A 14,255-nucleotide genomic window follows, 5' to 3' on the forward strand; every position below is an offset into this window, starting at 1 on the left:
TTTGAAGACAAACCACTAATTTACTCAGCAAATGTTTGAGCACATATCTTTCAAGCACTGTGATAGGCAATGAGTACGGAAAGATATATATTAAAACACATATTTTTAGGGTGACAGCCATATAGAAGAAAATTTCAACCTCATGTGGTAAGTGTTCTAATAGAATTATTTAAAACGTGTTAATTGAAACATCAAGAAGTATGTGATTTGGGGCAAGAGCAGGATGGCAAATTAGGTGAGTATACAGGGCAATTTTTATTTGAACCTCCAGGCATCTCCAAGTGCTTCCTGCTTCTGGAGATACCAAAATAAACTGAGCCCTTGCCTCTTCATATAGCCTGAAGGCAGCAAACATTCTCTGTCCTTGTCTCTTGGCAGGAGGGTGGAAGCACATGATATCCAGGACTCAGCAAAGAAATAATCATCATTGTTGGGTAGTTACTATATGTCAGGCCTGTTCTGTGTGCTTTATACACATTAACTCATTTAAAACCAACAACTTTATCGGGTCAGTGCTATTATTACTATTTTCCGTTTTACAGATAAGAAAACTGAGACTTATTCAAGTAACTTTGAGGGAAATTGGAGAGCTATTAAGTAGAAAAGCCGTGATTCAAACCCAGGCAGGATGGGCTCTGGAGTGTATGGTTTTAAATACAGAAAGATGTGACTTCCCAAACAATACAATACTCCAGAAATGACTTCTAGTGCAATAGAAACTTGAGGAAAATAGTATTAAAATGTCACTTTACAGTTTGCACAGTATTTTGCTGTCCATTATCTCATTTAATCCTCACAACAATCTTGTAAAATAGGCATTAATACCTGACTACCACCCTCTATCCATCTGTTCCATTCTCCTCTTTATTTTCTTTCTTCTAGTTACTGCTTGCTATTGCTTGCATCCTCCAAGATGATCATCATTGCACTAGCTCTTTCCTCTTCTCAAAGTGTTCTTCCAGATTGTCGCATGGTTGTTTCTGCTGTAATGTCACCTCCTTGGAGAGCCCTTCCAGAATCTCATGCTGTAGCTTTCAGTCCTATTCCGCTGTTAACTTTTCTTCTCTGCACTTTGCTCTCTGGAATCATACTATTTGTTTACTTATTTAAATATTTTATCTGTTGACTTAACTAGAACATAAGCACAATCACTAACAGAGAATCTATCTTGTTTATTTCTGTATCTCCCTCCCTAGAGTAAACATGACATACAGAAAGCATTCAAAAATATAATTTTAGCTTTTTTGTTCCTATTTTCATTCCTATTTTTAAAATTCCTTCTTTGTTATAAATTACTTTTCCATCAATTTTTAACTTATTATTTGAATATAAGGGATTGATTTTTTTGGACACTATTTAGAAATAGGATCATTGATTTGTGCATATGAAAGGTTGTATAACCTTAGCAAATTCACTAATATTATCTAATAGCTTTGTAGTTGACAATCAATCTGGAAATAATTACTTTGACAGTTTCTATTTAATATTTTGTTATTTATTGTTTTATAACATTGGTTAAATCATTTTTGTGCTTTGTTTGATGTGATGTGAACCGAAATGTTCACTCTCTCACCTCTAAATGTAATATTTGACAATCCCAGCACTTTGGGAGGCCAAGGCAGGTGGATCACGAGGTCAGGAGATCAAGACCATGGTGGCTAACACGGTGAAACCCCGTCTCTACTAAAAATACAAGAAATTAGCCGGGCATGGTGGTGGGAGCCTGTAGTCCCACCTACTGGGGAGGCTGAGGCAGGAGAATGGTTGAACCCGGGAGGTGGAGCTTACAGTAAGCCGAGATCGCACCACAGCACTCCAGCCTGGGCGACAGTGCGAGACTCCATCTCAAAAAAAAAAAAAAAAAAAAATTGACATTGGCGCCATTTCATGCCTAGTGTTTGTCAAGTTAAGGAAGTCCTCTACTTAGAGATTACTAAAAGTTGTTTTTTAATCAGATATTAATGTTATCTTTCATCACATGCCTTTATCAATATATAGTAAAATGATATGGTTTTTCTCCTTTAATCTGTTAGTGTAAAGAGTTACAGTAAACTATTTTCTTTCCTTTTTTCTTTTTTTTTTTTTTTTTGAGACGGAGTCTCGCTCTGTCACCCAGGCTGGAGTGCAGTGGCGTGATCTCGGCTCACTGCAAGCTCCGCCATCCGGGTTCAGGCCATTCACCTGCCTCAGCCTCCCGAGTAGCTGGGACTACAGGCGCCCGCCACCGCGCCCAGCTAATTTTTTGTATTTTTGGCAGAGACGGGGTTTCACCGTGGTCTGGAGCTCCTGACCTCGTGATCTGCCTGCCTTGGCCTCCCAAAGTGCTGGGATTGCAGGCGTGAGCCACCACGCCCGGCCACAGTAAAGTATTTTCTAATGTTGAACTATCCTACTTTTTTGGACACTGATGGTTCTCAACTAGATGGGATAGAACTGCCTTTAAAAGGGGAATGTGGAAATTCATTGGGTATTTTCAGTTAACACAGTGTGATTCAAGCTGGCATTTAGCTCCTGGGAACTGAGGATACTAAACCTCTTATATGACAAATAAACTTAGCGCCCTAACTACCAATGGTGTCTCAGTTGAGAAAAACTGCTAACTCTGAATTTGTTTTTCATCATTTTTTTAAAATTATACTTTAAGTTCTAGGGTACATGTGCACAATGTGCAGGTTTGTTGCATAGGTATACATGTGCCACGTTGGTTTGCTGCACCCGTCAACTCGTCATTTACATTAGGTATTTCTCCTCAAGCTATCCCTCCCCATCCCCCCACCTCCCGACAGGCCTGGCTGTGTGATGTTCCCCACCCTGTGTCCATGTGTTCTCATTGTTCAATTCCCATCTATGAGTGAGAATATGCGGTGTTTGGTTTTCTGTCCTTGTGATAGTTTGCTGAGAATGATGGTTTCCAGCTTCATTCATGTCCCTGCAAAGGACATTAACTCATCCTTTTTTATGGCTGCATAGTATTCCATGGTGTATATGTGCCACATTTTCTTAATCCAGTCTATCATTGATGGACATTTGGGTTGGTTCCAAGTCTTTGCTGTTGTGAATAGTGCTGCAATAAATATACATGTGCATGTGTCTTTATAGTAGCATGATTTATAATCCTTTGGATATATACCCAGTAATGGGATCGCTGGGTCAAGTAGCATTTCTAGTTCTAGATCCTTGAGGGATCGCCACACTGTCTTCCACAATGGTTGAACTAATTTACACTCCCACCAAGAGTGTAAAAGTGTTTCTATTTCTCCACATCCTCTCCAGCATCTGTTTCCTGACTTTTTAATGATCGCCATTCTAACTGGTGTGAGATGGCATCCCATTGTGGATTTGATTTGCATTTCTCTGATGACCAGTGATGACATTCACGTGTCTGTTGGCTGCATAAATGTCTTCTTTTGAGGAATGTCTGTTCATATCTGTTGCCCATTTTTTGATGGGGTTGTTTGTTTTTTTCTTGTAAATTTGTTTCTTTGTAGATTCTGGATATTAGTCTTCTGTCAGATGGGTAGATTGCAAAAATTTTCTCCCATTCTGTAGGTTGCCTGTTCTCTCTGATGATAGTTTCTTTTGCTGTTCAGAAGCTCTTTAGTTTAATTAGATCCCATTTGTCTATTTTGGCTTTTGTTGCCATTTGCTTTTGGTGTTTCAGTCATGAAGTCTTTGCCCATGCCTATGTCCTGAATGGTATTGCCTAGGTTTTCTTCTAGGGTTTTTTATGATTTTAGGTCTTAAATTTAAGTCTTTAATCCATCTTGAGTTAATTTTTGTATTGTATTGAGTTTAATTTTCATCATGTTTTAAAACTTATTATTAACATGATTAATATACCAATACAGTTATTCTAATATCTTTTAAATAATCCCTGCTAGGGTATGCTGTATTAGTGTTTTTCTACATTATTAATATTAACTAGTTTTATATTTAATTTTCCAGAGAGTTTTTATAATATTTTGATAATTTAATCACACTGCTCATGATGAATTTATTATTATGTTGGTGCAAAAGTAATTGTAGTCTTTGATATTACCTTCAATGGCAAAAACCTCAATTACTTTTGCAGCAACCTAATAAATAAAGTCCTCAATCTTTTCCAAATAAAGTACTCTTAAACCAGATTATTCCAGTCAGACACCAGTACAATCAATATGCAATCAGCATTCTAATTTGATTCAATCTAATAAATGAAGGCTACATTCATTTCCTCTAAATTTTATCTCTTTTATTGTAACCTGCCATTCGAGCTAGGAATAATTTTATAATATTGGTAGGGTTGGCCAAATTATTTGTTATTCCTCCTAGCTTAGTCACCTGTAAAGTTTGTTAAAATATATTCTATGGTGCTCATTCAAAATATTGGTAACAGTGCCGAACAAGACCATGAGCCAGACTTCCTTGGAGAAGTGTTTCTACTAGAAATCCAACAATGCAATAATCCACTTTATGTATTTCCACATTTTCCACAAGGCGTCTGTGAGAGTTGTGGGGTCATGAATATATAATGAGACTATGGCATATGTCTGAACTTCTGCAAGGTCTACTCTTAGTGATTTTCCACGTAGCCTCTGGGATCACCACTTTCTTTTCCAAGTACCAATATCTCATTCTTTTAAATATATATATGTATACACACACACACATTTTATATATATTTTAAAATATATATATGGGCCAAGAGGCAACAAATAGATTTCCCTATAGTTTCCCAAAACACCTTTGTCATCTTTTTGGAAGCCAGGTTATTTGTCCATCAGCAATTACTGCTCTTCTCCAATTTTCCTCAAAAATCACTTTCAGCAGTCCCTCAACTATATTCCCCATTTTTCTTCATTATTGTTAAATAGACCCAGCTGTGATTTCATGCTATGTTTCTCCATATATCTTATGGGTTTAAATCTTATAGCCATGTAGTGACTCCCATTATTCTATCTTTTTTTAGTTAAAGGTAATCCGTTGATTAATTTAAAAGCAAAAGATGTTATATTGAAATATAACTATCTCCACACTGGGCAAGTAAACAAAAGTTGCACAAACAGTTAGACTTGGACTAGCTATATTGTTTCTAAGGAAAATTACCATCAATGGAAATTAGACACCCTAGTTTTATGTCCAAGATAGGTAGATACTTGAATATAACTACAAAATAAGTTTCAATCCCTCATGATTTTTTTCAAGTGGTTTTCAGGCATATTTATTTTTATTGGACAAGTGTTTGAATTCAGTTAGTATATTACTTAGCAAAATTCAATCTTTTTTTTTAAAGATCTCAATTGAATAAACCAGAACTAAGGCATGGATGAAATTAACACAATTTTTAAGGTTAAGTTCACATTTGGTAGTGCAGAGTGAGTTCAAGTTAAATCCATTTTAATTTGTTTATTAGGACATAGTTCTGTCATTCATGTATTTATGGTTAAAAAAATTGAAAAGTGTAGCTTATATATATGTGTGTGGAAGGGGGCAATTCTATAGCAACTCCACCCATTTAAAAAACCTTTTCAGTTGTATTCTGACATTAGCTTGTGCGATTCCACTCATAAGTTAAAACAGCAGGGTAAATGCAGACAACTGAAACAGGGCTATGACTATCAAAACCAACACCTCACATTCTTTCTTGGCCCTGGAGAGCACTACACTTGTAGGAGCCAGCTACATACACAGAGAGGCAAAGTGACATCCTAAGGTAGCCACTACTTTTGCATTATTTTAGGTTAGAAGGCTTTTGTTTTGTTTTGTTGCATTAAGAATAATCCAAGACAGCTAAGTCTTGCTAAGCCAATTTTATTCATTCATTCACTCATTCAATCAACAAATACAAAGAGCTTGCCAACTATGTGCCACACAATGTGCTGGGTTCTACATAAACAAACCCGACATGGTCTCTGACCTGATGGAAAGTATATCCTAACAGGCAAATGTCATGACTTTAAGAAAAGAACTCAAAGAGATACTGGCATTGTGCATATAACACCATCTCTAATCCCCAGGACACCTTCCTATTTGATAGTACTCCCTAGATGTTTTCTTTCCTCTACTTAAGAGCTAGGCCTTAGTTGTGATCCCTGAAAAACAACACTCATAAGCAAGAGCATTAATTTCATAACTGACAGGAGCACACCAAATACATTTCAGGGCTCGGATGAATGACACACCAAACTAGAAAGGATTCACCAAATTTCTTATTTTTGTAACCAAAATGCTTTAGAGATTTGAGTCATTCTCTTTGTAACTTTTAATTATCAAATAAAAAACAGGCTGGGTGCAGTGGCTCTTGCCTGCAATTCCAGCACTTTGGGAGGCTGAGGCACGCGCATCACCTGAGGTCAGGAGTTCCAGACCAGCCTGGCCAACATGGCAAAAACCCGTCTCTATTAAAAAATACAAAAACATCAGCTGGGCCTGGTGGTGTTGCCTGTTGCCTCCTCGGGAGGCTGAGGCCAGAGAATCGCTTAAACCCAAAAGGCTGAGGTTGCAGTGAGCCGAGATCACACCACCACACTCCTGCCTGGGCAACAGAGCAAGACTCTGTCAAAAAGAAAAAAAAAAAAAGGAAAACTCCTGGAGTGTTTTGTAACTATATAGTGTGAAAGGAAACACTCATTGATTTACAAAGAAATAAAAAAGTTCAGTTCAATTTTTTAATATTTGCTGGAGCCCAGAGAAAATATAAGAGAGCAAGCAAGCGCTTACTTGTTTGTACACTAAAACACATGTGGCTGGTGCTATGGGAAGGATTTAGGAAAAGAGACATAAAATATAGTCAGCCCTCCTCTTTTCTACCCCTGATCAAAACACCAGGGCATACATCTTGAAAACGACATAAAGACTAACCTAATTTTTATTTTCCTTCTTCCTTAATCTTTCTCCATGTCAAATTAAAACAAACAAACAAACTAGGAGTAAGAGAAGGGGCAAACCCCTCTGGAGTGTAAGCAAAAGCAATTTTCTGGCAAATACAGATTTTATAAAAACCAGTGAATAAAGCTGATTAGAAAACCTATAGGCTTCCCAGGGCTTGAATCGGAAGACGCATGAAGTAATAAGCTCTGCCTGCCTTGAAAAGTGAAAAGGGAAAAGAGAAAAACTGTAATGTATCACAAATTCTATGACAAGTGTGGCACCCATGGGATAGTTATTTGCATTCAATTTTTGTTCTTATACTTGTTTTCCATAAGGTTGAAATCCACAAAATAAAAGTTCTTGGTTTTATAGCAGATTTTTTAAAGGACAAAAGTTTGATTTGTCTTAAATGAAAAGCACACTAGGATTTGTTTAATCAATATTTTAAATTACGACTTATTTTAGAAGCCAAGAAATAAAGATTTCCATTTTCATTTTTGCAACTTGTCCAAAATGAATTTAACTCACGGAAAAGTTAGATGATAGTAATACCAACCCTGTATCTTATGTAAGCATTTAAACGCAGATTGGAAGCTACTAATCATGTCACAAGGAAAGTATTAGAAATGTTTTAATTGTTCATTTTTCTCCAAGAGTTGGTTTTGTATTATTCCTTCATAAGCCATGAGTATTCAAGAGCCATTTGGCTTAAAAGTTAAGGGAACAGAGTAAGCAAAAGTAAAATTTGAAGAGTTATTTTGTATTATCTTCTCTGACCTTGAGATGAAAAGTGAAGGAGAATTGGAGCTACCATACTTTAGAAAGTCCCTAAATCCACGCGGTCTTTAATTCCTGAAGCATTTCTACGTTCTTTAATATCCACGTGTTAAGTATTAAGGATTGCATTCTGCTTTGTTCCCTTGAGTTTAGCTGAAGGTCATTCCTGGTTTTAAAGATTAAAATCTGAGCAAACTAACCTCTGATGTAGAGAAGAGTTGCTATGAACATTTTAAGGTCTGGAAGAGAAGAATTCCACACTAATCTCCTTATCAGTATCTTCTCTTTGTTACAAGGGTAAATGACATGTACTACTTTCTATACCACTGTCTAACATAAAATATTGGACTAAAATTGAATATATCTCCTCTTATGACCACTTGGATTCAACATGTAGATTTATGCACAGTGACATGTAAATTACAGTGCTCAGTATATTTCTAAAAATCTAATTATAATATATGATGTTTTAGCCTTGTAATACAAAGAAGCAAAAAGCTGATCTATAGATTTTCTTGGCATATATAATTAAATTTCTACCCCAGGATGCATAATTAATGCATTATTATTTCTTGGTAATTTCAGTTTTTGATCATTTTCTTGGTTATAAATGTAAAAACTGAAAGACAGATAAGTTGTGACTGTGGACCTGCTTTTATGTATACTCTTCACTCTCTCCAGAATGCTTTTCCTAAGGATCTTATTAATCTAATACACCAAAACATAGTTTAAATTTTGCTTTCTCAGTGAGCCTTCCTCGACCAATGCTAACCAAACAGGCCCTTCTCTGTTATTCTCTATTCCAACCACATGTTTATTTTCTTCAGAGCACTTCAAATTTTCAACTAATCTGAAATTCTAATTATGAGTTACATCATCTGACCCCTGGCTACCAACTTTACACATCCCATTTTTCATATTCTTCCCTCTCTCACTTTTTCACACTGACCTTCCTGGGTGTTCCCAGTATGCACAGGAGTTCCCCCTCCTGAGGACATTTCCCCAGGTATCTGCAACTTTGCCTCCTCACTTTCTACAGGGCTCTTCTCAAATGTCACTGACTCAGGAGGGTGTTCCTTTACTAACACATCTAAAAGAGCAGCCCCCATTTATAGCACTCTCCTTTACCCAGTTTTATTTCTTCTCCTTGGCACTTGTAGTTGTATATGTATGTGTTCATTGTGTGACTCTCATTAGCATGCAAATGCCATTAGATTTTATTTATTTTGTTCATTAGCACTGGCACAGTGTATAAAACAATGTTTGGCGTAAGTCTGGTGCACAATATTTATTTTTTAAATTAATTAATTAAGCCCTTACTTATCATCCGTCTCTCCCATTAGACTCGTAAGGACTACAAAAGCAGAAACTTTTGTTTCTGGTATTCCTCCAGCATCTTGCATATAGTAGGTGATAAATGAATATTGAATGAATTAATATTTGCCTCTGTGTGTATTTTAATCTCCCTCTCCTAGTAGGTTCTAATTACCACAAAAAGTAGAATTATGTCTCTTTATCACACCAGTGTGTACCAATCCCACAATAGGGTCTGGCTTATGATAGGTACTCATTAAGTGAAGGATATCAAGGACTGGGACCAAAGTCAATAAGAACTTACAATGACCATAACCACCCAGAGGCCTTTACAGGGTTGAACTCAGGTCTTAATGGCAGATCAAAAAGAGTTTTGGATAGGCACAGGGCCATGAAAATCTGAAATCACCTTGTTCATCCTTTTGGGGCCCAGCCTAGACCCTGAAAAAGCTTACTTCCCAGAGCAGACCCAAGAAGCTAGGTGCAGACTTGTGAGTTTCTTGCTTTCAGATATATCTTTCAAATTTGGAAAGCAGTAAATCTTAATTTCGATCCCTAGCTTTGATTTGTTTGCTTAAAATATTTGCCCTGAAGACTATATCCATGTATGATGTCAAAAGGTAGCAAGCAAAAATAATTCAATTGTAATATAAAAATCTCCACTAAATAGTAGAGCAACTTGAAAATATCTCTTATCATCACTTTTTCATGCCTTCTCGTTTGTAAAATGAAGATACCAAAAAAGAACTAGCAGCTCTAAAATTGTGGATTGTATATTCAGATTTGCTGGGATGCCCTTGGGAGGCTTTGTCAAGCACCTTCCTCCCTTCCTCTCCTTTGCCCACCTGCCACAATTCCTCCTGGTTAAACATCACAGTTTTAGTGAGCTATTGTTACTGACGGCAATCCATCAAGTGTATAGGGGAAAGCTAGGTTGAGAATCTCTGGCCTATGTTATCACTATCATCCTTTCCATGGTTAAAATACTGTGAATCTATGAAATGCACCTCAGTTCACTAGGAAATCACTATATTTTAACATTGCTTAAGTTACTGCTATCCTGAGTTTACTTACACCAACTTAACATTATTTTTTTATTGTACTGTGAGTCAGGGACTATAGCAGACACTGAGAATTCAAAGATGAATTTAGAAATGGTGTCTTCCCTCACGGAGTTCTATCCAATAGGGATAGACAAATGCAACAGAGTGTGATAAATGCTTTAATGGGGCCAAAGCAGCAAGTCAATTTAGAGCGCATCAAAGGGTACCAAAGCAGACTGGGAGAGAGGTGATCTGGAAAATCTCCCAGTAGGTGACCAAAAACTGAGTCCTAACTCTAATTAATTGAATTATAGACTGCTAAAGCTGCACAGTGTTAGAATCATCTAATTCAAACTCCTGATGTGGCACAGAGAGAATCTGATGTCCAGAGAGGCTGATGTATGCAGAGTGAGTATCAGAGTTGCAGCTAGGACCCAGATATGTAATACTGGGTTGCCTCTTTAAAAATGCACCTTTTTTGAAGGGAAATTTTTAGAACCTTTTCCTTCATCAGTTTAATAATGAAAGTAATTAATCATATTTGAATAAGATACAGAGAACAATATTTATATATATTGACTTTATGCTCAGTGGTGATGCCAATAACCCATCATCTCTTGGTTGTAGATTTTCCATGAGCTGCTGATGAATTTTTTCAGACTCATCCACAGGGTAACCCTGCTTGTCTCCTGAGCTACTGCATGTACATAATTACACTCAGAAGGACAAGTAGAGTTTGGCTGTGAACAAGAGCAAACTTTAAAAATAAATCTTAGTCCGATTAGCACCTCCTCTCATCAACTGACTGAGGCATCTAAGGGCTAAGGTAAAACCCAACATTGAAATATTTGTATTATTAGTAGTAGTGGTAGTATATAAAATGACTCAGGTATGCAATCTTCTTGGAGTTTTTGCTCCTAACGTAGTCACTTGATTTGGGATGTTTAACGACTGTGATTTTGTAATGGGACAATATAAGAGCTCATTACATTAAAACATAAATACTTGGGAAGCCCATAGTTTCTGATAGCTTGCCATCTGTTTGGTTCTTACCGGCAATGGATTTATCCTGCTTAGTGCAGATGATGATATTGTGGGTAAAATCATGGATTATACAATGGATTTCTGAGGTCTTTAACTACTGTTATTAATTTTGCCAGCTTACAAATCAACATTTTCTAATATAAAATCAATTACATTTTATTTTTCAACTCTTACCCTAAGAAAGGTTGCTATGGGCACCACATAACATCTGTTCTGGCGCCAACAGATTGCGTTAAAGTCACCCACAGTCTCTCCAAATTAAAAACCTCAAACTGAGTTCACTGGCTTTGTTACTGTACTCTCAGCAGGATGCTCTTTTGCCTTGCCCATCGTTCAGTTTAATCCTCTAGAAAGAAAATTTTTAGAGGTACATCGGACTAAATCATTTTCTTCTGAGTACACCATTTCCAAATGGCCGCCCAGGGTCCTAAATCCGGCGGCTGCGGAGAGGGACTAGAGGGTGTCCTCCTCTGCAGAGCCGTAGGACTCGTGCGCCTTCATCACTGGACGCTGGAAGCCAGGAAGGAAACCCACACACTCAGGGACAGGTATAACCCCACACGGGTGCACCAGTGAGGCCCCGATCGCAGCAGAGGACTCCATCCCTGAGCTTGGTGGGGGCGTCCTGGGGAGGAAGCGAACACTTTCCCCGTTCAAGTCAGAGAGCAGGACTCACTGGATGGCAGGTCAGAAGTTGAATTTTAACCCGACCTGCGCTTTGTCCCCGAGCCTTCCGCAGCCTGGGGGCCGCAGTGGCACCGAGCTGGGAGAGGACAAGAGAGGCTGGCGCGGGAGAAGCCGAGAGTTGCTACCGACCGGGAGCTGCCGGCGGCGGGACCAGACGCGACCCTCTCCGCTTTCGAACGCGAAGCCGCGGAGAGCCGATCTCGGCTGCTGGGGCTCGGCTCCCCGCGCTCTGCCTTGCCCTTTCGGCAGAGGGCAGCTCCCTGCTTGCTGCAGCCCCGCCACTGTGCGCCCTGCCGCCCCGGGGTGCGCCCAGCCCGCCCCCCTCCGAGTGGCCGCCGGGACTCCAGCAGTTGGACCGACCCTCGCCCTCCGGCGCCTGGACAAACTTCCTTCCTCCCGGGCCCCTGCGCCAAGCAGGCTGACAGGCGGCTCCCTCGCCGGTCTCCTCTGGGCTCTGGCCGGGCGAGCTTGCTCTCTGCCCCTCTCCAACCCCGAGCCCCTGGCGCCTATTGCTGTCCCCGCGCAGCGGCTCCAACAAAGCCAGAGGACCGGAGACGATCCGGCGAGGGGCTGGGAGTGGCAGCGGGGACCCCAGATCCAGAAGGAGGCGTCCCCTCGGCGGGGCGAGTACAGTGGGAAGGGGCAGCGGGAACGTAGCGGGGAGAGAAAGGGGAAGAAAGTGTTCTGCTCTCGGCGCGAACGCCTTCCTGGCTCGTCTTCGTTCCCTTTCTCCTCCTGCCTGAGCGCGTCCCGTGTCCCGTTGGGAATTGGCAGGCGGGGGAGGGAGGAGGGGAGAGGGGACGCGGTGGCCTGGCGAGGGAGCCGCTCCCTTACCTCTGTCCAGGGTGAGCGGCTGGACCACTGTCAATGTCGCCATGTCTGCCGTGGGAGCCGAAGTGACGCTCGGCTTCAGCATCAGCAACCGCTCGTAGTGAGAAAAAAAGGAGGAGATTGGGGGCGGGGGTGGAGAGGGAAGACGGAAAGGAGGGGGAGGAGGGGGAAGGAAGGAAGGTGGTGGTGGTGGAGAAGAAAGCTTGGGTGGGTTGGTAGCCAGATGGAGACGCAACTGTTCCGCGGCGGCAGATCTTCAGTTGCGGTGCGGAGCTGAGCAGGTATCCGAGAGCGACTGCATCGCCGGGCTCTGGGAGGGAAGGCTCTGCCCTAGAACTTTGCTATTCCACCCCCAGGAGCGCTGGGTGGGTGTAGCTGGCGGGCTGCTTCCTTTCAACTTTCCACTCTAATAAAATGGTCAGAATATACGTGTGTGCATGCGTGTGCGTGTGTGTATCAGGGGGAAGAGAGAGGATGGAAAGGGGATATGGGGAAGGGAGTGGGAGATGAGTTTTCTCAGATTAAGAGAAATTGCTAATCCAATAATCCCATCCCCTTTAGAGAGAAAATGCTTCCATTATCAGAAATGTTTGGGATGTAATTACATTTGCAGTTAATTTCTGTTGAAGTTTTTCGGAATGTTGACCTATAACGGCATATAAAGATAACTGTCTAAAGGCCAGCGTTCCATCAGTAGATGTTCATTTAGGACCTGAGTATATTGCCTGGAGAAAAAAAAAAGGCAAACCTCTTAAAAGTGCTTCAAAATAAAAAACGTGTAGGTAAGTTTCTATCGCTAAGTTTTTCTTTTTCAAGCCACTGTTAATACATTACCAATTCAGTAAATGTAGCTCAGAAACAAGCACGCTGTTCAGATTTTCTCCGAATTTTTTACATACCACATCCTGTAAACATGCCACACTCCCCCTCACCCACCCAGGAACAAAAACTTTGCTCTTAATATCCAAACTGATTTTGGTTGTCTATGACTACGTTTGAAAAACATGTACCTAGCACTTTTCATGTTGATTTCTAACCAGTGGTTCAGAGATGCCACTTATCGATTGATTAACATATATGCCAGGAATTGAGACAGAAGAGTTACATTGCCTTGTGCCACGCCTTGATTTAGGAGTTCAATTTAGTCTCCGACTTCCTGTAGCCTGTAATCTAGTGGGAGATGGTGTTATTAAAAACCTGACTTTAGAGTCAGTTGATCAGGATTAAATTACAAGAGCCTTCAAATACTGGCTGTGACCTCTTCGCCCCAATAAAAAAGCTACTTTCACTATCTTGTCATAGTAGGGATTCATTTCCTGACTACGAAATCAAGAAACATAAAGAAACCTTCTATAAGCTGAATAGGGGTGACTGTGGGTACAGGATTGGAAATGACAAAGCTGCCTCCATCTTGTTTCCTGTGACAGAGCTGAATTGTTTGGGCTAGCAATAAACTCTAAAAGGCAGATACTGTTTTATAGCAAAATATTTGCATATAATTGATGCTATTTTCTTCTGATTACAGATAGGATTTCTGAAGGTCTTTTTCATTTTATAGTCTACAATAGAATTTTAAAAAACAACATTTCACCAATGTGGGAAAGCCAAAGATGATTGGCCATATATAGACTTAACAGACCCTAAAAACAAACCTAAAATAGTAGTTCGATATGCTTATTTTTATTTAGTATTTAAGAAAGAATGCTGATC

At 39.9% G+C, this 14,255-nt stretch overlaps 1 protein-coding gene across 1 annotated transcript in view; it reads right to left on the reverse strand.

Annotated features, from left to right (window-relative positions):
• The window catches only part of LIN7A (lin-7 homolog A, crumbs cell polarity complex component), a 145,541-nt gene extending 132,304 nt beyond the window's left edge, over nt 1-13,237 (reverse strand). Inside the window, exon 1 of the mRNA XM_004053624.4 lies at nt 12,549-13,237. Within this exon, the coding sequence (XP_004053672.1) occupies nt 12,549-12,630 (82 nt within the window). The 5' untranslated portion in view covers nt 12,631-13,237. The remainder of the gene's footprint in view (nt 1-12,548) is intronic.
• Nucleotides 13,238-14,255: the final 1,018 nt, after the last annotated feature.

This window comes from Gorilla gorilla, chromosome 10 (genome assembly GCF_029281585.2).
Source record: "Gorilla gorilla gorilla isolate KB3781 chromosome 10, NHGRI_mGorGor1-v2.1_pri, whole genome shotgun sequence".
NCBI classification, from domain to species: Eukaryota; Metazoa; Chordata; class Mammalia; order Primates; family Hominidae; genus Gorilla; species Gorilla gorilla.